At 36.6% G+C, this 25547-nt stretch overlaps 1 protein-coding gene across 1 annotated transcript in view; it reads right to left on the bottom strand.

The window, feature by feature from the left end:
• The window catches only part of dmd.1.S (dystrophin, gene 1 S homeolog), a 935293-nt gene that overhangs the window by 410503 nt on the left and 499243 nt on the right, over positions 1-25547 (bottom strand). The window contains exon 51 of the mRNA XM_041584187.1: positions 15153-15382. Coding sequence (XP_041440121.1) covers positions 15153-15382 — 230 coding nt within the window. The remainder of the gene's footprint in view (positions 1-15152; positions 15383-25547) is intronic.

The following is a 25547-nucleotide window of genomic DNA, read 5'->3' as shown; positions in this document are numbered from 1 at the left end:
GAATGTAAATCCTTCGACTTCGAATATCGAAGTCGAACGATTTACCGCAAATAGTTTGATCGAACGAAAAATCGTTTAAATCCTTTGAATCGTTAGATCCAAATTGTTACAAAGCCTATGGGGACCTTCCCCATAGGCTAACATTGCACCTCGGTAGGTTTTAGGTGGCGAAGTAGGGGGTCGAAGTTTTTTTTAAAGAGACAGTACTTTGATTATCGAATCGTTCGATTCGAAGTCGAAGTCGTAGTCAAAGGACGAAGTAGCCAAAAAAAAACATTCGAAATTCGAAGTTTTTTTTTCCTCTATTCCTTCATTTGAGCTAAGTAAATGGGCCCCTATGTATATTAGAAACATTTTTTATTTTGTACATACAATATATTTACCCAGTTTTAATTTTCAAACTAAACTGTTCCTTTATTTAAATGAAAAATTTTTGATGAGTGCATCTGTCACATTGAAGTCAAGAGGCAATAACAGTTTTTAATCACAACAATTACGCATGCAACTTTTTTCTCTCTCACCAAATGGGCAATGGGCATTGCAAATCTGTCACATTGAAGTCAATAGGCGGCAAATTTTTTTTCATGTGCAATTTTTTTTACTCTCTTCAAATGGGCAAGGGCGTTTTTTCTTAAGGAGACTTTTTTGTCTCAGCAAATTTTTTGTCACTGCGAATCTTTACCACAATTTCGCGAAAAGATTTGCAGATGGTGAAATGTGGAATTTAGCTTTGAATCCATGACTGGTGAAAAAATGTGCTCATCACTAGAAACAAATCAATAGTTAATCCAGTCTAAAAATTCAAATTCAGGGTAATGATGCTTACTTATAGCTAATGGAACATTTTGCACTGAGCAGGTAAGAACTTTGCCATAAAATAAAACGCACTTCCAGCTTCTTGCTACACAAAACAATCCTCTCCTAGTCCACAAGGTTGATAATTACAAGTATACATTTCGTTTTGCTTCATCACACTTAACTTTAGGCAGCTAAAATTGAACGGGTATATAAAAAAAGCAGCACAGTATCTTCCATCTGCTTTTAATTAAAAACTGGATATGTTGCCTACTATTTTCTCAAAACGGTGTTTGCAAACAGTGGGAAGAAACTTTTCAATTACTTACACTTGATTCACATTTGCCTTCTAAAGTGGAAACTACGTTGGAGCATACCCCTTAAAATGATTGCTAACTTTTTGCAGACACTTGTGGCAGATTTAACTCTTCTTCTTCCAGTTCTGTTGTAGGGACTCTCTATGGGACAGAGTACACAGGGGTAGCTTCATCACCTCCGTAAAAATACCTGCTTCTCCTCAACCGTTTGAACGTAAAACATTTTACAAAAAACATTTCTGAAACACTAAAATAAAAATAACCACATATTCCCACTATTTCCTTTTGTTTATTTTATGTCCTAAAGGAAATATGCAGAAATATGCTTTTTAAAGAAGCTGTAAAAAAAACAACAACAAAAAAAGCTCTGCAATAACCTACAGTTCATAATTGATGCTTCACCAGTGGGTCGCCAGGGAGAATGGAAAGCAACAGTAATTTCTATAGTTGACTTGGTGGTCCTTTCCTCTTATGCCAAATGCAATGGGTTTGCTTTACAACTGCCACATTATGAAGTATCATTCATAATGAACAAGCTTTCAGAACACTAACCCATGGGCCGGATCATAACCTCTCATAGTGCTAGCATGAAGTGTAATTACCAAGTTCATGTGACAGGCTAGGACTAAGTAATATGTTTTGCTAGACCACATTATGTAATAAGTTTGCCCAGATGCATTAACCTGATGCATTAACCTATAACAACCAATCAGCAATTAGCATTTATTGCTTAAAAGCAAGCATCTTATTGGTTGCTATTGGTTACAGCTCCTGTGCAAATTTAGTGCCTTATATAACATATGGGGGATGACTTTAAATGACTGAAGTTTGATGGTATCCCTGTTTATTGTATTCTTTTATGTTGTTTCCATTATATGGCCTAAAGGCATGCATATCTAATAGGAAAATAAATGCACAGTACTTTTTTTTGCATAGGTCACAGTAACCCATGTGTAGTGTTTTAGATATACCTTCTGCATCTTTATCATTATATACATTAACTTACATGCTGTCTGTTAATATGAACAGATCCTTGATTTGAGTGACTCAAGACAGCTATTTTTTGATTCATAATGCACTCATGCTAATCACCTGCTGTGCAAACCGATGACCTTGTGGCAAACATGGAATGACATTTAGTTTTCTGTATGTGGTACCCATGAACTACGTGCATTTTACCAGGAAATTATATACAAATAACACGTAAAATCAGAACAATGTCTCAGCTACGATCATTGTTGAATGCAGAAAAGGTAAATTATATCAATAACTAATAGATCACGTAAAAATGTGCTTCTTGAAAAAGCAGTGTATTTGTACATTACCAACATAAATACCGGTTCACTTTTTATATTTAAGACTTCAAACATGACAAACATAGCCTCTGCAGATCTAAGTGCAGGGCCAAAAGCTGAGGCACAAATAAGGCTGACAGGGAGCCTCACAGCAAGGTAAAGGTCAGATCTGGAGCAGACAGAAACACAGTAGTGCTTCAGATCATTTAAAAGACATTGTGGAGATAACTAATATTTCATTGTGATCAGCTTACAAGCACGGAGGGCATGCAGACAGCCAAGCATTGCATATGGTGCTCACATCTCAACTGTGCTCAATTGGTCAAAACTAGTGATGAGTGAAATTTTTCGGAGAGTTTCGCCACAAAAATGAGGGCCATAGACTCCAATGGCTGAAAAACATTGTCGTATTACAATATATTTTGCGCCGCATCGCTCGACAAGATAAATTTGACACCCATAGACTACAATGCATTTTGGCAAATTTTTGCATTTTTTATGAATTTTTGCCAACTGGATTTGTTTTTTTCTTTTTAAATCAGGTGCAAGTGGCAGATATCATTTTCAGTGAGGGGATTGCATCACTTGCAGTGTAAAAACAGCATTCACATGTAGGGACCTGTAGGGTTTATTCCCTACGGTCTTAACCACATGGTGTGGAAATGCCCTGTTTGGACTTGAGCTATGGGGTCTCCTAGGGTTCTGGCAGGGGCAGGTGCCCTTATGTCTGTGCAGCATGGATGATACCAGATGATGTCACTAGGTGTCTCTGCTGCACCACTTGACTATAAATAGGAGAGCCATGTGCTCACACAGCCATTACTGATTACTGATCTTACTGTCTTACTGCTGGATACTACTTCATCGAGGAGAGAGTTTTTTTTAGCAGCCAGATGTAGAAGCAGGAGGCCTCTGAGGCCGGGGTGCCGCAGCCCAATGCCTGGGAGCTAGACCAGGAGGGGTCTGAAGCTCCCTGATTCCAAATTTGGATTCAGAGTGCTCACGCTATAGACAGTGCTGAGAGCTACAGCTACAGCTATGGATTAAGCAACCATGTGCCAGCGCTATGGACCGTGCATGGAGCCATTGTCATTTGGATCAAGCAAAGGGTGAGCTTGGCTAGGAGGGCCTGGAGCCTTTGTGGATTCTCTGCCAGCTCAGCGTGAGCCCCCGGGTGAGTGGCCTGTGAGAGGGTAGAAAAGGTAAGGATCCAGTGGAAGCCATGTTTGTGATATAGGCTTTTTGTGTGCCTTCCACGTTGGAGCAAATCTGGCCAGCAGAGAGGTATTTGGGCAATAGCGCTACCTGGGACCAATTTTGCTCATTGGGGATAAAGGACTGAGACTCTGTATCTGCTAATGGAGTAGTACGGGACTTTGCCTGGTAGGGAAGTACCACGACTGGACTGTCACAGGATCCTCAGGGTAGTGGGTCATGCTATTTGAAATACATATGTGTACTATGACAGTTTTACTTTGCCTTTAAACTGCCCTTTCTCTTATATAAAGTTATTTGTTATACAGTACTAAGTGTGTGTTGAATATTTTTCCTAATAGGGCCACCTGTAGGTGTATTCCCGGATCCCATTAGGTGGAGGCACTGCCAGAGAAGAATTTCCCAGTACCCTTTAACCTTACAAAGGGGACTCAGGACCCGAGTTGGCAAGATGGTACAACTTTGGCACCAGGGTCGCCAAGAGGGTGTTACACACATGTAATTCTTTTATGGCAAGTCTGCTGTGCCTATGGGCAGACAAATGTACCGTTAATACAGCATCAATACACAGAAATGTTTTTCCACTAGTGACTGTGTCTATAAACAATGTTTAATATGTTAAATATATGCATCTACTTTACAGTATATTCTTTTGTGCCCAGAAACAATGTACTTGTTGCACCTAATAAAGTTAATGTATCCATCATAGCTAACAATTCCACTATCACCCCATCTCCTCAGGCCCAATGCCTTTGGGTTATCCTAGATTCTGCCCTGTCCTTCACTTCTCATATCCAGTCACTTATTAAATCATGTCACTTCCATATAAGGAACATATCCAAAGTACGATCATTTATCACCCAAGATGCAGCCAAAATTCTTATTCACTCTCTCGTCATATCACGTCTAGACTACTGTAACTCTTTTGAATTGACCTTCCCCTCCAGAGACTGTCACCTCCCCAGTCCATAATGAACACTGCCGCGAAGCTCATAAACCTCAGCAACTGCTCCTCCTCTGCCATGACACTCTGCAAATCCCTACATTGGCTTCTGCTACCTTTCAGAATAAAATTCAAATTAATGACCCTGACATTCAAATCACTGCATAACTCTGCCCCACCCTACATCTTTGACCTGCTACTCAACTCTTCTCTCATTACCTCCTCACACACTCGCATTCAAGACTTTGCAAGGGCTGCACCCCTCCTCTGGAATTCTCTCCCACAGTCTGTCTGACTTTCTCCCAATCTTTCTGCTTTCGAAAGATCTCTTAAAATGCACTTCTTTCGAGAAGCCTACCCTCACTCTGCTTAACTACCAAATGCAATATCACATACAGTACCACATCTCTCATCCACTCAATTCTGATCATGCCCACTCCAACATCTTGTGTCTTATTCCCTTACCTTTAGATTGTAAACTCCTTTTAACAGGGGCTTCCTCACCTTTTGTACCGGTATTGGTTGTGATGTATGTAACTCCATATGTTCTATGTATGTAATTAATCTGATTTAGTTGCATAAACACATTTACTTTACAGTGCTGCAAAATATGCTGGCGCTATATAGATATATGTTAATAATAATAATAATAATGATAAAAAATGTGGAGCAGGGTACAATGCACAGAGACACAAAGGAGCCTGGCTTTTAAAATGTACAATACAATTCAGAACCACTCTGGTTAATGAGAAAAGTGATGACTTTACTTAAGTGTGAAAGGCAACATTTTAGGGGGAATGCATTTAAAAATCGCAAGCCATGTTTAAAATTTTGTTTTTGCAAATGTTTTAGTGCTGCTCGCAATGTAAAATCATTTGCTGGCAAAGTTTAGCATTAACACCTGTTACGGAGTTTCATTAAATAATTAATCTCAAGATAACCTTTGTGATTGCAAAATTTTATTAAATACACTACGAATGTTCGCAAAAGCCATTTGGTCGCAAACTTTGTGAGGAAGTTGTAATTGGTCGAAAGGGAGGCAAACATAGTCGCTAACATTCACAGTGATCTTTGCAAACAGTTTTTGCACTAACAAAATATATTACATTCCCCCATTAGTGCTATAATCCAGCCCTTTATCTCGACTATAGACACAAATTCGGTAAATTGCATCTGGTTTCTTACACTCTGCACATGTTTATCTTAATTTGTGATATAGAAATTTCTAAAATGTCTGTCATAACAGTTTTTTTTTCATGGATTTATGTGACCTGAAACAAAATTCTCTCTATTTGATTTAATAATTCTCTACTAAAACCAGAAATGTTTTGGAAGCAGTTGTACTGTGCTAAAGAAAATGGCTGTAATGGAAACATATAACAAGAGAATGACCATGTATTGAAAAAGAAAATCAAATGGTACAACCCATTATACTGAAATCACCTTGCAAACCAATAAAAAATAATTATATTACATCTGAGGTGACAATCTGCTGTATGTGCACTGTTTTAGAAAAGCTTTACTCATAGTAATGAAATCCCATTATAAAATGTTGCATTTCTGAATAGCAAATCAACAGAGACAACAGAGAGACAGTCACTAAGAATTGCCTTCCTATTTAATTTCACAGCCACATTTTGCTCATTTATCATGTCCAGGTGGTTTGAAGGTAATCATTTTCCTAAGGAGTACTGAAAAGCTATGAACTTGTGTATTTTACTCATAATATTCATTAACTGTTTTGTTGAATGGGTAATCAAATACTTTCCTAATCAGCAAATTTATTTATATGCCTAAAACTGGGAACACATGGCCAATATGCTACAACATCTGAAGCAGCAGCCCACGGACACTGTATATTGTAGACCACATATGTTAATAAAGAACAAGATTTACATTATTATACATGCAGCAATTGCTTAGGTATTGCATATTGTATACCAAATGGACCACTAAAGACCGAGATTTACATTAGTATACATGGAACAAAAGTGTATATATATAAATCATTCGTGATCCGCACTCCACTGGAATCAAAAAAGCCACCCAGGTGCTACTCACATAAAGATGTGTGCATATAAGTCCGAGAAGCATGAGTGCCCACTGGGGTTTACTTAAAAATATAATTTTATTTAGTTACATTAAAACAGGTCAACGTTTCGGTCCAAGCCTAGGACCAAGGTTTCGGTCCTAGCCTAGGATATATATAGATGTGTTGAAATAATAGGATCATTTCCTATTTACAAATTAATTGCCCATGTGGAGCTAAAAAGAAGGTTCAGTTATAGGCCACTGGCTATTCTCAGCATAGAGTACCTTCCTTGTTAAACCTCTGTCTTCTTAAGTGCTAAAGTGCCACTGATTGTGATTTCCTATTTCGCAACTCTATTTCTACTTACACACTGCCTATTGATTTTATATCCTCCAAGGACAAATAAAAGTAAATGATAAGAGACAAATTAAAAAAAGAAGAAATAACAGTTTTTCAGCATCTTTATCCATCCCACTAATTGAAGTGTCCGTAACAGTCAACAGTACCGCTATTCTGCACACCCCCTAATCTTGTTGTATTATCATCTTGCTTTCCTTTGTTCCACACATTCAGGCAAAATACAAGCCCTGTTATTTCTACTTACACAATATCTCAAAAGTGCATTCATATTTTCAATTAACTTCTTATGCACAAACTACATGCTTTCTGCAGTTCCTGCTTCCTTCTGCCAACTAATTCCTAGCACAAGTTATATAAAGTATAACGTTATATAAAGTTTGCAAATTTTTTCTGAAACAGTCATTTTCTACATGGTATGAACTCAATTTGGGAGAAACTATAGCAACTAGACCTAATGGAAGAGTGTTGTCTAGCAACAAGGAAACTTCTGTAATTTCCAATGGATGTCCTGTTGTTCCAGTTTCAGAATCAAGAGGCGGGATATTATTTGACCTATTTTAAGTGTTAGAAAAATAATTTTTCTGGTTAATTAGATGTGGTTAAGCTGTCAAGCAACAGAAAGCATGCAGCGTTGAGAATTAAGGGAAAACATCAATTTTCCTAGTAAAAATGTAATACAGAATTAATATACCAAGTTTGTTCCAAAGGATATATCCATTTCACAAAAGTAACATTTTATCTTAAATGTTTCTGCAGAACCGGAGTTACAAATGCTGCATTCATACCCAAGCCTACAATTATACCTGTTCACACAGGATGGATTCCATGAAATATATTTTTGAAGCATTATCATAATTATTACCAATTCATTATATAAAACCATTTGTATCACTAGGTTGTTTGCTATTATCGGCAGAGGATTTGAAAACAGCACCTACAGAGGTTTAACCTTATCAGACTGAAAGAATAACATTAAAAATATTCCAGAGAAAAGCTGAGCGGTCAGAATAGGCACCAGAATATATATATGAAGCAACATGACAGTGCAAACAGCAAGGGTTCAAATCCAACTTTCAGGGAAAATCCAAGAGGTGGTGGAATCCAAAAAAGGTCCTAAAGTAAGCTATATACACCTGCCTGGCACTGAGCACAGGATGGACTGTGACTTTAAAAGTAATTTGGCATTAAAAAAACAGGCACTGTGTGCTGATGTTATCCTATATACAAAACTTTATTTTTCACCTTAGTCTCTGATCCATGCTGTGAGAGAATATTTTTGAGATGCATCAAATATCAACTTAATAAAGAGTTGCTTCAATGTATCAGCTAATGCCAGTGAATTCATTTGTATCTGCAGTGATTAATGTTATCCAAAGCAATAAGTTGGATCATTACTTTTACTCTAGGCTGCTTAATTGTTATGCTGTTTAGGGGTATTTGCCTAAATACACAAACATATTAGTTCTAATTACTGAACCAATGTTATGTTACATAATAAAGCTTTTTAAGTTCTGCTTTGCTAGAATTCCAGGCAAAAAGCCATGCAACTCTTTCAAAGCATTAGGATACAGTGTCCCATGTTTAGTCCTTGATATCCAATTAACCTGACACAAATTACACGTAAGAAAGGCTCATTATATGAATTTGACACTGTAGATCATGGACTTCCAACAAAGCAACTGAAGGGTTTCTGTGGTCTAGATCTCAACTTCTCAAATCTGTCCTCATCGCACATTTTCTACATATCCTCACAACAGTGAGCTTATCATTAAGTGGTTGGGAATTCTGACAAATTTGGTTTTGTTGCTGACTGTTCAACCTGTGCAGCCCAAGGTCAAGTTAAATAACTAATGGTCTAGATGGAACTGTGATCAGCTGGTTCAAAAACAGGCATATGACTCAGAATATCAAATTTAGAAATGCAGTGTAATGTGCTAAGTAATCTTCTGATGTTCTGACTAGTGATGGATGAATCCTGTCCTGTTTCGCTTTACTGAAAAATTTGTAAATCTGAGAAAAATTTGCGAGATGCATTCAAATCATTGGGTGTCCATTTTTTTTGACAAATTTGTACGCATGCAAAAATTTTTTGTCACTCCAAATGCATTAAAGTCAATGGGCGTTTTTCTTGTGGCAACTATATTGTCTCTGTGACTTTTTTGTCGCAGTTTTGAGAAAAAATTTGCAGATGCCGGAATGCAGAAATTCTACACAAATCCATGCCTGGTGAAAATATTTGGTCATCACTAGTTATGGCAAAACCGCTATGTATTTTATTCACAATTGAGAGTTTTATAATTCCAGAAAGATTGTAGTCAACAGCAAAATTGTGAGCTGTAGCCAATTCAGCCCTTGAAAAGGTTTTCTTATAGTTCCTACTTTACCTAACTCTTTGTCAGAGTAATCTAGTTCTCAAACATAGAACAGATGGTTTCTTGCTTGCTGGCATGCTTACATTGAATATTGGTTTTCATTTTTTAATACAGTGAAACCCTAATTTTAAATACCCTAATTTTAACTTTTTCTGCATTTTAATTATTTTTTTTATTTGTGGTCCCTCTTATAGCTCTGGGCTCCGATTACAGCAGAGAAGAGGAGGAAGAGGAGCAAACTGAGCATGCTCATGCGTGGGGCAAAGAGGTTCAAGCTGAAGGCAGGAAGTCTGATACAGAAGACCATAGGGGCACATTTACTAAGGGTTGAATATCGAGGGTTAATAAACCCTCAAATTCGACCCTTAAAGTAAAATCCTACGAATGAATTCGAAGGATTTGCTGCAAATCCTACGATCGAAGGATTTTAATCGATCGATCTAAGGACTTTTCTTTGATCAAAAAAACCTTAGAAAACTGATGGGGAAGGTCCCCATAGGCTAACATTGTACCTCGGTAGGTTTAAACTGCGGAAGTAAGTAGTCAAAGAGACAGTACTATTTTTATTTGTGGTCCCTCTTATAGCTCTGGGCTCCGATTACAGCAGAGAAGAGGAGGAAGAGGAGCAAACTGAGCATGCTCATGCGTGGGGCAAAGAGGTTCAAGCTGAAGGCAGGAAGTCTGATACAGAAGACCATAGGGGCACATTTACTAAGGGTTGAATATCGAGGGTTAATAAACCCTCAAATTCGACCCTTAAAGTAAAATCCTACGAATGAATTCGAAGGATTTGCTGCAAATCCTGCGATCGAAGGATTTTAATCGATCGATCTAAGGACTTTTCTTTGATCAAAAAAACCTTAGAAAACTGATGGGGAAGGTCCCCATAGGCTAACATTGTACCTCGGTAGGTTTAAACTGCGGAAGTAAGTAGTCAAAGAGACAGTACTATCGAATGTTCGAATAGTCTAACGATTTTTAGTTTGAATCATTCGAATCGAAGTCGTAGTTGAAGGTCGTAGTAGCCTATTCGATGGTCGAAGTACCCAAAAAAAAATACTTCGAAATTCAAAGTTTTTTTAACTTCGAATCCTTCACTCGAACTTAGTAAATGTGCCCCCATGTGTACACAATAGAAGGAAATAAATGCAGTGTTTTCTTTTGACAGAGGGCATTACTTTGAGTGTTTACTGGTATATTTAGGTGGACCTTTCTGATAAGACTTACTTAGTTTTAACCTTTCCTTTTTCTTTTAATTTTACAATATAATATTGTAGACTTTGGTCTTTTTTCAACCCAACTTAACTATATACCCATAAGCAGTATGTCCTCACTATATAAAAAAAATTGCAATTCTATAAAAGTCTGTATAGTCAAGAATAAAACACGTAGAACTTAATGCACCTGAAACAGATCATTGTTCCAGCCATAACACAAGGCCTTTAACTTTTAGTATCAATAATTGCTATGTGTCTACTTGTGCTAAAAGTAATATAGCAGGGTTAAGGATCAAGAGTTTCTTATAGATGAGACAATGAGCATAATCTAAAACTGCCTAGCATTATACTTGCAATATTAAATTCAACATTCTTGAGCACTTCATTCCAGGTCATTGCACTTGTGACTGATGCCAGTGCTAAAGGGCTACAATTGATGAGAACAGAGTTTTCTTTTTAAAGTGACTTTAGTTGCTATACACTGTCAAGCCAAAAGGTAAGACAGAATGATTCTGTTATTAATGGACTTTTACTGTATTTATTAGAACAGATTGGTAACAGCAATTCTTATTTTAACTGAATAACATTTGGGCACTCCTATGAATGAGCATTCCATTCATTTTGTTAATATGGAGGCTAATATGGGACACTATACTAACTAACTTCGAGTAAAGGATTCGAAGGTAAAAAACTTCGAATTTCGAAGTTTTTTTTGGGCTACTTCGACCATCGAATGGGCTACTTCGACCTACGACTACGACTTCGAATCGAAGGATTCGAAGTAAAAATCGTTCGACTATTCAACCATTCGATAGTCGAAGTACTGTCTCTTTAAGAAAAACTTCGACCCCCTAGTTCGCCTTCTAAAAGCTACCGAAGCTACCGAAGTCAATGTTAGCCTATGGGGAAGGTCCCCATAGGCTTGGCTAACTTTTTTTGATCGAAGGATATTCCTTTAATCGTTGGATTAAAATCCTTTGAATCGTTCGATTCGAAGAATTTTATCGTTCAATCGAAGGAATTATCCTTCGATTGAACTATCTGCGGTAAATCCTTCGACTTCGATATTCGAAGTCGAAGGATTTTAATTCCTAGTCGAATATTGAGGGTTAATTAACCCTCGATATTCGACCCTTAGTGAATCAGCCCCTAGGTTTGTTTGGCAAAGCCTTGAAAAACAGGGAGTGGTGATCATCTGTTTCTCTGGTCTAATATTTTAAGTTCCAAAGATAAGGTCAGTGTATTTCCTCTGATTTGATGTAGCAAATCAGGCACACTACTTGAATATATAGTGGGCACTAGTAATGAGTGAAATTTTTCTCCAGGTTTCGCCACAAAAAAGATGCCCATAGATGGAAAAATTCTAGAGCTTCAAAAAAATTGATAGGTGTTGAATTTTTTTTTTAATTTTTAGCCGTTTCACATAGTTTCAGCGAAATAGGTCAGATTTGTCCATCAGTAGTGGGCACATAACATGCTGGCTATGTAACTTTTACATTTTTGAATAAATCACCTCATTCCACAAAATATGTGGTCTATATGAATTTGCTGAAGTTTTGAAGCACTGAACATTAGGCAAGATAGTTCAGCGAACATGAGGGTCCATACACCTTAACACAGGTTCCGTATAACAATAAAATGCCTAACGTGAAGGTGTTTAAATAAAAACGTTTTTACAGAAACGTAGCAATAATTCATCGTGAAAACTGAATAATCTTTGGCTCCAATTTGCAAAAGTAACATTATCTTAATTAACACAATATACAATATACATTGCCCAGGAATCTGCATGGTTTGAAAAGGAGACGTTCATGTTATGATATTTGCTACAGTGTCTCTACAGGCTTCCTGGAAGGCTATAGGAGCTATATAAGCAAGCAGGCTTCACAGTCATATTTTACTAGCTAAATTCTCAACCGGTCGAGTTACTTCTTCCAAAAAATCATCCAGATTTATATCTGAGCTTGAGTGCTTATTAATGCTTTATCCCTTGTTGCATGGAAAGCTCATTGTATGGTTTTGGAATATTCCCTCAATATTAAATTGCTGCCAAATGAATATTTAGAGAAACAATAAAGAAGTATGGGTCTCTATAGTGTCAGGGGTCATCTATCTAAATTATATTATTGTTTACACCACTAGTCTAAGATATCTAAATGTAATTAAGAGGCAGAAGGTGCTGAGTGGTAGATATAAGAGCTTAATAAAAAGGATAACCACAGTTTTTAATAACTAATTACATTTTGTTGGGGTGCATAGAGTGTATAGACAAATAGCAGGGGACCTTTTTACCCATAAAGAGGATCACCGTACCAGAGGCCACCCCTTTAGACTAGAAGAAAAGAACTTTCATTTGAAGCAGGGTAGGTGGTTTTTCACAAAAAGGGTAGTGAGGTTGTGGAATGCACTGCCGGGTGATGTTGTGATGGCTGATTCTGTTAATGCCTTTAAGAATGGCTTGGATGATTTCTTGGACAAGCACAAAATTCAAGTTATTCTATAAGTACATATATATTATGTGAGTGTATAGAGGGGTCAGTGTGTGTATATATGGAAGCTGGGTTTCCTTTGGAGGGGTTGAACTTGATGGACTTTGGTCTTTTTTCAACCTGATCTAACTATGTAACTATAGCAATCAGCGCTATTAAAGCTTCTTCTATATTTAATACTGCATGGTTAGAAAAAGTGTCATTTAGTTGTGATTGGATCAAAGTTTAAAAGTCTACAAAAATATCCTGTTGACTTTTATATTTTACTCTGTCCCTTTAAAATGTCATGCTTGCAATCCATAATATTAATCACTGTTATATTAGGACATTTCACATAGAGTCAGTTTTTCTGCACAGGCCAAAGACAAAACAGGAAGAAAAAAACACAACACAATACTTTCAGTGGTAATGTAATCTGAGTATATGTATAGACTTTCAAGAGGATCCTGCAGTACTTTTGGCACAGTAAATATCTTGACATCTATTTAGTAAATTAGAATCACAAGTTACTACTGGTAAGTCTCTCCTTCGAAAACCCATGCAAAGCACATTCTTTGATTCAATGTTTATTTGTCATAGCTCTCCCAGGTGACCTCAACCTAATGGACTGCACGGATTTATATTTTCCTAGCCTTCTAGTGGGTATCACTTTATACAGTTTCTGTCTTTATGCCAAGCCTTTTTTTCTTGTGATGTAGCAATCTATCACTAATCCCATGGCTACTACAGTGTCTGCCTTCATTTAGTTCAGTGACTGAAAAAGGAAATCACTTTGGTTTTATTTTGTCCTATGACTCACAACAGAGCACAATAAGCATGTATTAAGGTAAATATACATAATGCTGACATTTATAACTGAATATTTTTAGTTGCTATAGCATTAACTTGTTCATGTGTGCTAATATTTGTGATTTTTTTGGAGGTTTTGTAGAACCACTTTTTGTTCCCTGGATGGCAAAGACACAAGTTACATGATAATATAAATGAAACTTCTGGAATTAGGCATTTTGAACATCAATGGGCATATTTATCAATAAGTAAAGCCAGAGTTCATGACCATCAAAGGAAAATTTTGCCATTCTCTATGCACTTGTATGTGATTTTAAGCGGCATAATTTCGCCTTTTTGATAAATATGTCCCTAATAATCCCATAGTGTGTATAAACAGTGACAGAGTTACATTGTCATGGACTGCAGTGAGCGCTATAGTAGGAATGGAGATTTTAGGAAATCATGAGATATACACAAACAATCATTAAAGGCAAAATTATGACCTGTTCTGTATTTTAAGGCTAGTGGGACTTTGGTAAAAGCATTTTAGCTTTATTTACTCTTTGACAACACAGTACTTTTTCATAACAGGCTGTGAGCTTTAGAACTGACACATTGCACACATTTGTGTGTGGGACAGTTACTTTCCCTTTATGACTTCTATTCATAAACCTAAATAAAGTAGTTTTTGAATGTTCTTTGGCCCAACACAAAAAATACATTAATTTATTTAGTGCTTTTCTTCAAATTCAAAGTGCTCTAAGGGTTTTACAGCCATCAATGCAGGCATCATAAATATTCTGATATATCATAAAATGAAAAAGGACTTTAAGTGACTTGTGTACAAGGCCACAGGATTTTAACCGGGATCTAAAAACAGATCAATGTCTAAAGACATATTAAAATACTGTATAAACGCTAGGACAACACCTCTTCTACAAAGTGACATGAAATGCTTTTTACTGTTGCAATGTTCCTGTAAAATATGCTGCAACATGATTAAATGCTGTATAATGCATAAACTAGCTTTTCTGTATCCCAAACATATGAATGTGCTTTAAAGACAACAGTAAGAGATCTTCTACAAACTAACTGTGTAGCCAAACCTTACAAACTGGGATCAAGGAGGGACCTTTGCAGTTCAAGCACACAGTCCCAGGCAGTGAAATCATAACCTTGTGTCTATTTGATCCAAACTTTTAAACTAATGACCTGATGCCCGATTAATAAATACACTCAGTCTGAATGGGGTCCTACATCACTGTTAAAGCATAAACATTTAGCATCACATGCTCTCCTTCTATGATATTGTCTTTGAGAAATTACTGAATTGACATGTCAACCACCTTTTGTTTGATGATCATCTCACTGATTTCCTCCACGTCACCCACTGTCACTATCTGGGACTTTATGACACGGTCTAACAGCGTAAGCCAATCAGTTAGCTCAGCACAGGTCTTGTTGAATTCAGCCAAGGCAGGTACTTCCAAAAGAAGTGATGATGGCATATCTGCTGATGGGATTGTGCTTCCTGTTACCAATGTCTGAGTTACCACTGAGACTGTTTGGCCACCACCTGGAAAGAAAAAAAGTTTAACATAAATACAATGTATTTTGTTTTCTGTTTCAAGCAAGGCAAAGCAATCTTATTCTGGCACCAGTAGCCATTTCAGTGCTGAGGAAGAATCTGGATCTTGGATTTGAAAAGTCACAGACTTAAAAATACAACATTAAAACTATACTCATTCTTTTTGGCACTGTATATATATGGGGCTCAACACTTTTACTGAGCTCTATCACCCCATAGAGAACAATTATATGTACAGTAACTGCTTAAGGCAGGCAAATCAATTCTAATAAACTGCCATATTTGAACAAAGCCAAAAGGCTATGATAAAGTTGCAGATTATTTAAATCTTTTCCACTTTCCTCAATAATTGGAACATTCTTCAAGCAGTCAGTAAAGTTTTAAAAAGTATCATAAACTTCTAACTGCTAGTAATCCCTGCCCCTTTATTTAAGTAACTTAGTCTGCACACATACTGATACTATTATGATACAATAAGCAGAAATGATGCCCTTTGCAATACCTTGCGTTGATTTTTTTTTTTTTTACATTTACAGTATCTTTTTGCAGGATCTTTATGTTACTGTTCTGTTATTATAATTCAAAATTACAATACCAAGACCGCATACAGCATATAAAAATATGCTACACTATTCTCCTTTAAATAGGTAAATTAATATAAAATTAATCATGCAAGTCTTTTCTAAAAACTTGTCTCACATTAGGGTTATTTTGTATCAGTTTGAGTAGAACTGTGGAGATTTCACCTGATCCAAAGCATACATTTTCCATAACTATAAAAGTATTGTGTTAGTAAGATTACATTTTTCCAGGAAACTACATTTATTCATCCATCATATCCTCTAATTACATTTGATTTTGCCATACACATGTAGAATCTAGTTTTCTTGCACACTAGTACTTTAACTCTATAGGCAGAGGTTCTTCTGCCACGAAACAAGGTGAGGGAACTTTGGTTCAGGTGGCACCTTACCAGGGGTAGCAAAGAGTCCCCCCTGGTAACTTTAAGAGCAGAGCTGGGAATAATTATGCAGAAGATGGCAGTTAAGCTCCCTTTAATCTTTGTCCCTATGTGAGCTCAAGAGAAGCAAGTATGCAGGGAGGATAGGGGAGATTTCATTCTAGAAGTGCCCCAGTTTAGAAAGAGCAAGTTAGAAAGAGAAATCAAGAGACAGTTTGACTAAAATGTGAAATGTAACACAGATACATCATCTAACAGTGATGCATATTTGCACTCCCATGATGTGACTCAAGCAGCTGCTATACGGGATCATAACTCTTCCTACCTCATAGAATAAGTAAACCCTAAAAATTAATATAGCTAGAAATACCATGTTTTATCTTTTATGCACCAGGTTTAGTATCTGTATAACATTAATGATTCAGGCCTTTAAAGTTGTGCACAGGAGGTCTTAGTTGCCCTTCTCTGCACCCTTTCAAATTCAGTAATGTCCTGTTGGAGACCAAGGGGTATATTTATCAAAGAGTGAAGTTAGAGATTGCCACAGTAAACTAGAGAGAAATACCACCTCTCTCCATTAATTTATATGGGATTTTAAAGGAGTATTTATCAAAGGATGAACTTTCACCCGTTGATAAATGCACTTTTAAAAACTGCCGTGGGACGAATTTACGTTTTTTTTGGGATCACTTCGTTTTTGCACTTTTAAATACCCCATAGAAATGAATGGAGAGAGGGGGTATTTCACTGTGGCAATCTCTAACTTCACTGTTTGATAAATATACCCCCAAAACTGTACAGCATATTAGATGGGGCTGTATTAGTCCTCTGTACAGTGGAAGAATAACCCCCACCTCCCACATTCACTAGGACAAATTTTTAATGTTTGCTGCCCATTTTCCAGCTTGCTGCCCAGTTTTCCAACTTAGACAAATCACTCTGCAAAGTGGCAGCATCCTGCATGGAACCTATAGTTCTGCACAATTTAGTATCATCTGCAAAAATAGAAACAGTACTTTCAATTAGTGATGGGTGAATTTATTCGCCAGGCGCGAATTTGCGCGATTCGCCGCCAGCGAAAAAATTAGCAAAATGCCCGTGTGAAACGCTCGCTGGTGTCAAAAAAAAATTTGCGTCAAAAACTAAACGCCGGCGCCGTTTCGTGTTTTTTTCGCCGTTTTGCGAATTTCATGGGAAATTTGCGAATTTTTCGGCGAAGCGGCGCAAATTCGCCCATCACTACTTTCAATGTCCACCTCCAGGTTATTAATAAACAAGTTGAAAAGCAAGGGACCTAGTACAGAGCCCTGCGGTACGCTACTAACAACACTGGTCCAATTAGAAAATGTTCCATTTACCACCACTCTTTGTAGTCTATCTTTTAGCCAGTTCTCTATCCAGGTACAAATACTATGTTCCAGGACAACATTCCTTAACCAGCAACCTTCTGTGTGGCACTGTATCAAATGCTGTAGCAAAGTCTAAGTAAATCACATCCACTGCCATTCCAGAATCGAGGTCTCTATTTACCTTCTCATAAAAAGAAATTAAGTTAGTCTGGCAAGATCTATTACGCATAAAACCATGCTGGCACAAACTCATAGTATTATGAAGTCCAGTATCTTATCCTTTATTAACCCTTCGAAAAGCTTTCCTACCACTGACGTCAGACTAACTGGCCTATAGTTTTGAGGCTGAGAACGGGATCGCTTTTTGAATAGCGGCACCACATTAGCAATGCACCAGTCTCTCAGCACTATGCCAGACCTCAAAAAATCCTGAATAATTAAGTAAAGAGGTTTGGCAAGCACAGAGCTAGGCTCGCTAAGTACCATCTGGCCCCGGACCTTTGTTTATCTTAACATGTTCTAGTCTCTTTTGAATTTCCTCATGTGTGAACCATGCATCATTAGTTGTATTACTATAATTTCTAGAATTGGGACTATCAAGAAGGAAACCTTCATTAACTGGTTCCTCATTTGTTCACGATGGAGAAGAGGAGCTTAAGGGGTGATATGATAACTATGTATAAATATATGAGGATCATATAATAATTTCTCTAATGTTGTATTTACCAGTAGGTCTTTCCAGCTGACACAAGGTCACCCATTCCAATTAGAAGAAAGGAGGTTAAGTCTAAATATTTGGAAGGGGTTTTTTACAGTGAGAGCTGTGAAGATGTGGAATTCTCTCCCTGAATCAGTTGTACAGGCTGATACATTAGATAGCTTTAAGAAGGGGTTGGATAGCTATTTAGCAAGTGAGGGAATACACAGAGTTATGGAAGATAGCTCATAGTCCAAGTTGATCCAGGGACTAGTTTGATTGCCATCTTGGAACCAGGAGTGAATTCCCCCCCTCTGAGGCAAATTGAAGAAGCTTCAAATGTTTTTCTTTTTTGCCTTCCTTGATCAACTGCATCAGTTATACAGGTTATATATAGGCTTAAAAGGTTGAGCTTGATGGACATGTGTCTTTTTTTCGAACTACAGTAACTTACTACAGTATGTTACTATGTCCCCATCTTGGATTTTGAAACCTGCCATTGACATACTCAGTGTGGTCTGGGAAGCTGTTCAGAAAATAAGCCTAGGGACTGTCACAAGTTAACAGGCAGAAAATGAGGTTCACATTTCATAGAAGCTGATGCTACAGGGTTGATCATTACGCTATGATGCCAATTGCACTGGTTTCAGAGCTACTGTACCGTGAGAATCTTAATTACTACTCAGTCTTGTATCATGACCTTTATATTCCAAATATACAGGATATTGTTAGATGTCGATCCAGAAGCTCAGGTAACTTCATGATCAAACATCAAATAAAATGCAGGGCAATAAAAGGAAGCTTTATTATAGTACTATCATTTCAAAGCAGCACAATACCATTCTTTGGTAATGAAAAAACAAACAAATACAAAAGGATTGTGAAAGTGATCATCAATACAAAAGTATTGTCGAAGTGATCTTCACTTCTATAATACTTTTTATTTGTTATTTTTGACACTGGCTAACATGGTACCAGAGTTTTTGTTTTGTAAAAAAGCTGAAATGGTTATTTTAAAACAAAGTATCTAGCTTAGCTAATGTTATATGTAAAAAAATAACCTGTTTATGTTTAACTTGAATGCCAGCATAAATGTTAAATATTACAATATAGTGGAAGGTTCAAATGACCTTCAATGAAAGCAGATACACACAATTAACATAAACAATGACAAATTTATTTACATATTGTTCTCAGAAAACTTACAACATCAAAGAAAAAAAGACGTGCTGCACAAAGTAATAACACCTTTGAAATGGAAATGTTAACACATGTTGTCCATCCCTGCCGTCTGTTTGCTGCCTCCTACTATTTACAATCTGCAGTGGTGTTTCCTGCAGATGGATTAAGTATACTCCATTAATAATTGCCCTTCAAAATAAAATGTAAACCAATATTCAATGAAATGTAGATGCCCGTTTAAGAGGCAGGTAAACTATATCATTGAAAAATATAAGTAAAAGGCTATTTTCTGTTAATGATTCTGCCCTTTCACCAGATTCTGTTAGATCCCATGCAAACGCTAGCATCAAAATATTTTAACTATAACACTATAAATGGACATATTTTCTATGGGCACAATACTTTATTGTTTACTGTACACATATCTCAATGATGCAATGTCAAATGATTGAAATCTGTAAATAATAGTATACTCTATTCTCCTCCTGTAGGCCTGACATACAGCAAAGTTCTCAGAAGTAAGTGAGTCTCTGCACTGAGAAATAACTCTTGTATATCATGCTTATGCAATACTTTGAAAAAACATTTGCTCTACTACCTAGTGAGAAGATTAAACTTCGCAGGGTCTTTGGCATTCTACAGCATGTTAGGAAACATTGATAGTGAGACATTTATTGAGGAGCAAGAGCTGTGAGAGATTGTCATTCTGCCTGAAAATGATCAGATAATCTCAACGAGCTGAGAGAGTCAGAATGGAGAGTTATTCCTTATGGAAATTAGTTAGAATATTAGAAATTTAATTTGTGCAAAAAACAGATTAGTTTATTTTAAGCCTAAATAGTTTTTTTCCCAGCACATATAATAAAAATATAGTGAATGTATGGATAACACTTTTTTCCCCACATAAGCTCCATAACTACAATCCATCAAATAAGTGTGGCTACTTGCTTTCCATCCATTGCCTCTAAGGCTTGTATTAAAATTAGGAATAAGTGCTACACCTGTTTCTCAAAAATGTTTTATTCATTCATGTTTAATAACATTATGTTTATGAACTTTTTTTATTATTAGGTGCATGTATCTTTCACTATGTTTGTGTGCATCCTACACAAACACTCTGATCGTTTACAGATAAATATGTATATTTTTAACACAGTACCTACTTGATTCCACCAAACAAGTAATCAATTAGACTTTATGAAGATCCCAATTACAAAAAATCCATTATCAGGAAAACCGCAGGTACCGAGCATTCTGTATTCTATACCTGTATAAAAGACGTACTAAAACATATGTCATGTTTGAAGCAAGACAATAATTAGGTTAACTAAATATGTGAGTGGAAAACAACACTTTTTCATGCCAAAATGTATATCAGGGTTTAGAAGAATTTACTACATAAATGGATACTAATCAGCAAATAAATGCTTTTTTTATATTATTTTTTCTACTATATTCTTATCTTATTTTTATTCCGGAGCGCAACCTACCAAGGTGCATTCAAACCAATCATCATTAAAATGAAAATCTTTGGTCATTCGCCTTACTTAAGAAAGCTAAAGTGTTGAGTTACCATTATACAACTGTATGTACCTTATTTGGAAACACAAAGCACAACAAATTTGAAAGGGCATTTGCTTTCCCCAGAAATTTCAAGCAAATAATGAATAAATACCTAGAAAACAAGAAACACTCTCAACATTGCTCACATGCAAGAGTTGATAAGAAAAATCATGAACTTTTACATTTCTATAACTCTTCCCTGAGATTAAGAAACATAATATTACAAGTTGCGAACAGCTCAAAATTGAGAAACCCCTGTTTATAGGCAATAACAGCACTTCTTTCATAAAGAATCACACATGGAAGCAAGGATTCAGACAAGTAATAGTGCTCCTTATTACTATTGAACCTCACTTGGCACTATCAATGGATATAACCTAAAATATTCTGTTGAACTGACACATGTATCAGCTTTCATAAATGTGTCACTTTGTTAAAACATGAAGTAATATCTCTGATTTTATAAATCTTATAATAGATATGTGTTGATAATATTTTTGGATCCCCAGTTAACGTTATAATAAATCTGTCCCATTTTCTGCTAACACAGACTGTATTGCATGTTTGTATTGTCAGTACACAATGCTATGCAGAGTAGAAAATACACAGAATGACCAAACTTGCAAATGTCCATACTAACAAACTTACAACAAAAAAGCAACAGCACGGTGGTATTTGTAATTCCTTTGTTAAAAAAATAAATGTCGAATGTGTACATTAAAAAAATGTAAAAAAGTACATTACTAACAGCATCATCAACTCAACAGAGACCTTGGAGCTATGGAATTATCAATATGTATATAAATATTGTGAGCTGGTGTAAATCAGCTATATTATATTTATACACTGCATGGAAGTAAAATATTCGTAGTTAAAAAGTATGAATCATGTTGACAGATTGGTTAAAGAAAAGCCAGGCATCTGTCACATTAATTTAAAACATTCAATGAAAAAGTAACATTTTGCAGGCTTTTTACATTCATCACAACACTGGAGAGCAATGTCTTCAAATATATTTTAACGTGTATGCAGAATTGGAATAAACAAGTAGATACTAAATATGGATTTTCAAAAAAATGATTTCTAAAATGAACTGTAACTGAGAATGACAGGAGAGTCACAGCTACTGAGTTTTAATGGATTAAAAGAGCTGAACATGGCTAGTTCACTTTCAATGAGGGATGCCCTGCTAGCTTTGCACCTGCTGGATGGACACGACTCAGGAAAGATATTTTTATGCACTAATTCATAGGTAGAACATGGCTATTTGCACTCCTTCTTAAAAACGCATATCAGTAAGGTTCAGGGGAAAAAGACTGCTCACTGTGTTTTGGTGGCATTGCTTTCCCAGGCAAAATTTAGTTGCATTAAAAATGTTGGCCCCTCTCTCTCTACCTCTGAAAACCAGTGTCAAAATTCTTGATGGTTAAAAATATCTTCAAATGGTAAATAGGACAGCTGCTATTGACTTCTACTTGAATTCAACAGATTTTAGATGGTATATGTTTACATTCAGACTTTTAGCAGCTTTGGGGCATAATACATCTCTAAAAATTCAAGTTTTTTCACTACAAAAACTTAACTAGAAAAATAGTGATTTAATAAATAACCTCACTGTTGTTGATTATCCAATAAATAAAAAGGGTTCAGGGTTCTTCATTTTCATCAGTGCTCCCTACCTAGGGGAAAGTTGGTCTCCATGTTAGAGTCTCCGTGCTCTTAAGATGGACATACACACATTTTTTTTAAAAATGACCTCAAAACATCATATATCCTACAGATCATTAGATAACTAGATAAAACACCCTAGTATCAATGCCTGGGTTTCAGTTTAATGCCCAATATGTATAGTATACCCAAGGATATGGCATATAGGGGCCCCAAAATGAATACACCCCATACTAGTTATCAGTTCTGTAATTTCAGATACTGCAAAATCAACACATTAACAACATTTTATGAGGGAGAAAAGTACAGAAAAAAGAACATTCACCCCAGAAAACCATATATTTTTGAAAACAACACATTCCCCACAAATCCAAATTGGGTATGCACGTCTTTCTACTCTAAATTACCAAGCCACAAAGTTTTCTTATATGTTTGTTGACGTTTCCAAAAATCACCTCAAAGCTTCCAGTTTGCAGCATCTTATCTCCCTTGTATCATTAGGTACCAAGATAAAACATCACAAATATGAACATCAGGGGCCACTGAACAGCTTGATACCCAGTATATTTTGGTTCATCCAAGTACAGTACTGTATGTGGCATGTGGAGGCCCCAAGATGAAGACACCCCCTTTTGATCTGTCATTTCAGGTACTGAAAAATCAACACATTTACAACATTTTAAGAAGGGTAAAGCTACAAAAAAGTACATTCACCCCAGAAAGCCATATCTGATTGGAAAGTATATAGTAAATTCCCCTGAATTCAAAATGGGTGCACGTCTGTTTACTCCAAAGAACCTTACAGTTTCTGCATGCAGGGGGTCCTTGAAGCATTGAGGGTCCCAGGATCCCAGAAACTATGCAGCAGGAAGTGAGTGGGTGGTGCTGGGAGCACTGGAAATCAGGTCCTGTAACAAGCTTTGTGGTTCTGTGACAGCCGTGTGACGATTGAGGTAAAAGTCGGGTCCTGTAATGATTCTGTCACAGGACCTAGGTGGCAGCTGCTCATTGCCTAAGGGGGTTGGGGGCCCAACCCCACTCACTGCACAGCGTAAACCGCCACTAGTGCAATGAACATGCCCTTTACAGCTCAGCATGTAGTACCTATGTGCTTGGCAGTTAAAGGGTTAAAGCTCAAAGCTGCCCATGAATGGTAACATGTAGGGGCACATTTACTTAGTTCGAGTGAAGGAATAGAATAAAAAAAACTTTGAATTTTGAATGATTTTTTTGGCTACTTCGACCATCGAATTGGCTACTTCGACTACGACTTCAACTTAGAATCGAACGATTTGAACTAAAAATCGTTCCACTATTCGACCATTCGATAGTCGAAGTACTGACCCCCTACTTCGCCAAGTAAAACCTACCGAACCTTAATGTTAGCCTATGGGGAAGGTCCCCATAGGCTTTCTAACAAATTTTTGGTAGAAGGAAAATCGTTTGATTGATGGATTAAAATCCTAAATTTTTCCTTCGATCGAACGAATTGAGGTAAATCCTTCGATATTCGAAGTCGAAGGATTTAACTTCGACAGGTGAATATCGAGGGTTAATTAACCCTCGATATTCGACCCTTAGTAAATGTGCCCTGTAATGTAAAGAGCCTTTAAGCCTTGTACTAGACTTTCAGATTGTTATGCATGGAAGGTTTCCAGTAGCAGTAAGTTTCCAATGATTAGTATTATCAGGTAATGAGTTCTTGCTGATCTGCTGTTGAATTTGCAAGATTAATTACATTGAAGATACACTTCACTTTAAATTAGATAGTAGGGTCAAGGTAAACTGAGACGTCAATTAAAAAGGTTTCCTTGTATACATTTTCTTCAGTGAGATAATTGGATGAAGATATACTGGTTAGTAATAACTGTGTCCATGTCTACAAAACCTAAATACTGTAGAATTTTTTCTCCATCCCTAGAGACCACCTTGTTCAATTTGCATGTTTACAGCAGATTCTTACAGTAGCATGTATGTCATTAAGTGGAAGGATAATTAATCTCTTTAATAGTATTTGGAAAGCGGTAGTGTAAGGATTCTGTATCTGGGGTTAAATACTATACTAGAATCTGTACATATACACTCATATATACACTTTTTACTTAAAATGGATAATTTTTGTTTTTTATTTTAGCATGTCATTATTCAATTTCTATAAATTAACTTCAAATTTCCATTAGTCTCCTGTTTACATGTGCAGTACTAGAATGGCTCAATTGTTCACATCACATCAGGATCAGCTACACACCCATTTTACACAGCAGCATCCAGCATTTCCTTACATTGACACCTGATGGGTGCAAATGAGGAAGTTAGCGGTTTTGCGAATTTTTAGCTGTCTTTATTTTCGCATGCACAAACACACACACTGACATTCTTCATAAGATTAACTTTATAAAACTTAACACAGCTTATGAAAATACATAACAGTCATGTCCCATATACCACCTTGGGAAGAGTCCTAGGCAAGCAAGGGAACATTCGGCAATTTCCGGATAAATCCAGAAAAAGCAGAGTGGCATGAACTTGGAAGTTTGTTCATTCAAGGAGCCGGCACCAACGAAGACAGATGCAGTGAGTCCTCACAAGTACCTTGTACTTGTAATTAATCCTTGATGGAGGCAAAACAATCCTATTGGGTTCTTTAACATTTAATGTTTGTTAAGTAAACTGAAGGTAAGGAGATCCAAATCGTCCCCAGTTCCTACCAAGCTCTGTATCACACACATTCAT

The sequence above is a fragment of the Xenopus laevis genome, chromosome 2S, assembly GCF_017654675.1.
Source record: "Xenopus laevis strain J_2021 chromosome 2S, Xenopus_laevis_v10.1, whole genome shotgun sequence".
NCBI lineage: Eukaryota > Metazoa > Chordata > Amphibia > Anura > Pipidae > Xenopus > Xenopus laevis.
The sequence above is the reverse complement of the archived record's forward strand: the minus strand, read 5'-3'. Positions and strand labels throughout refer to the sequence as shown.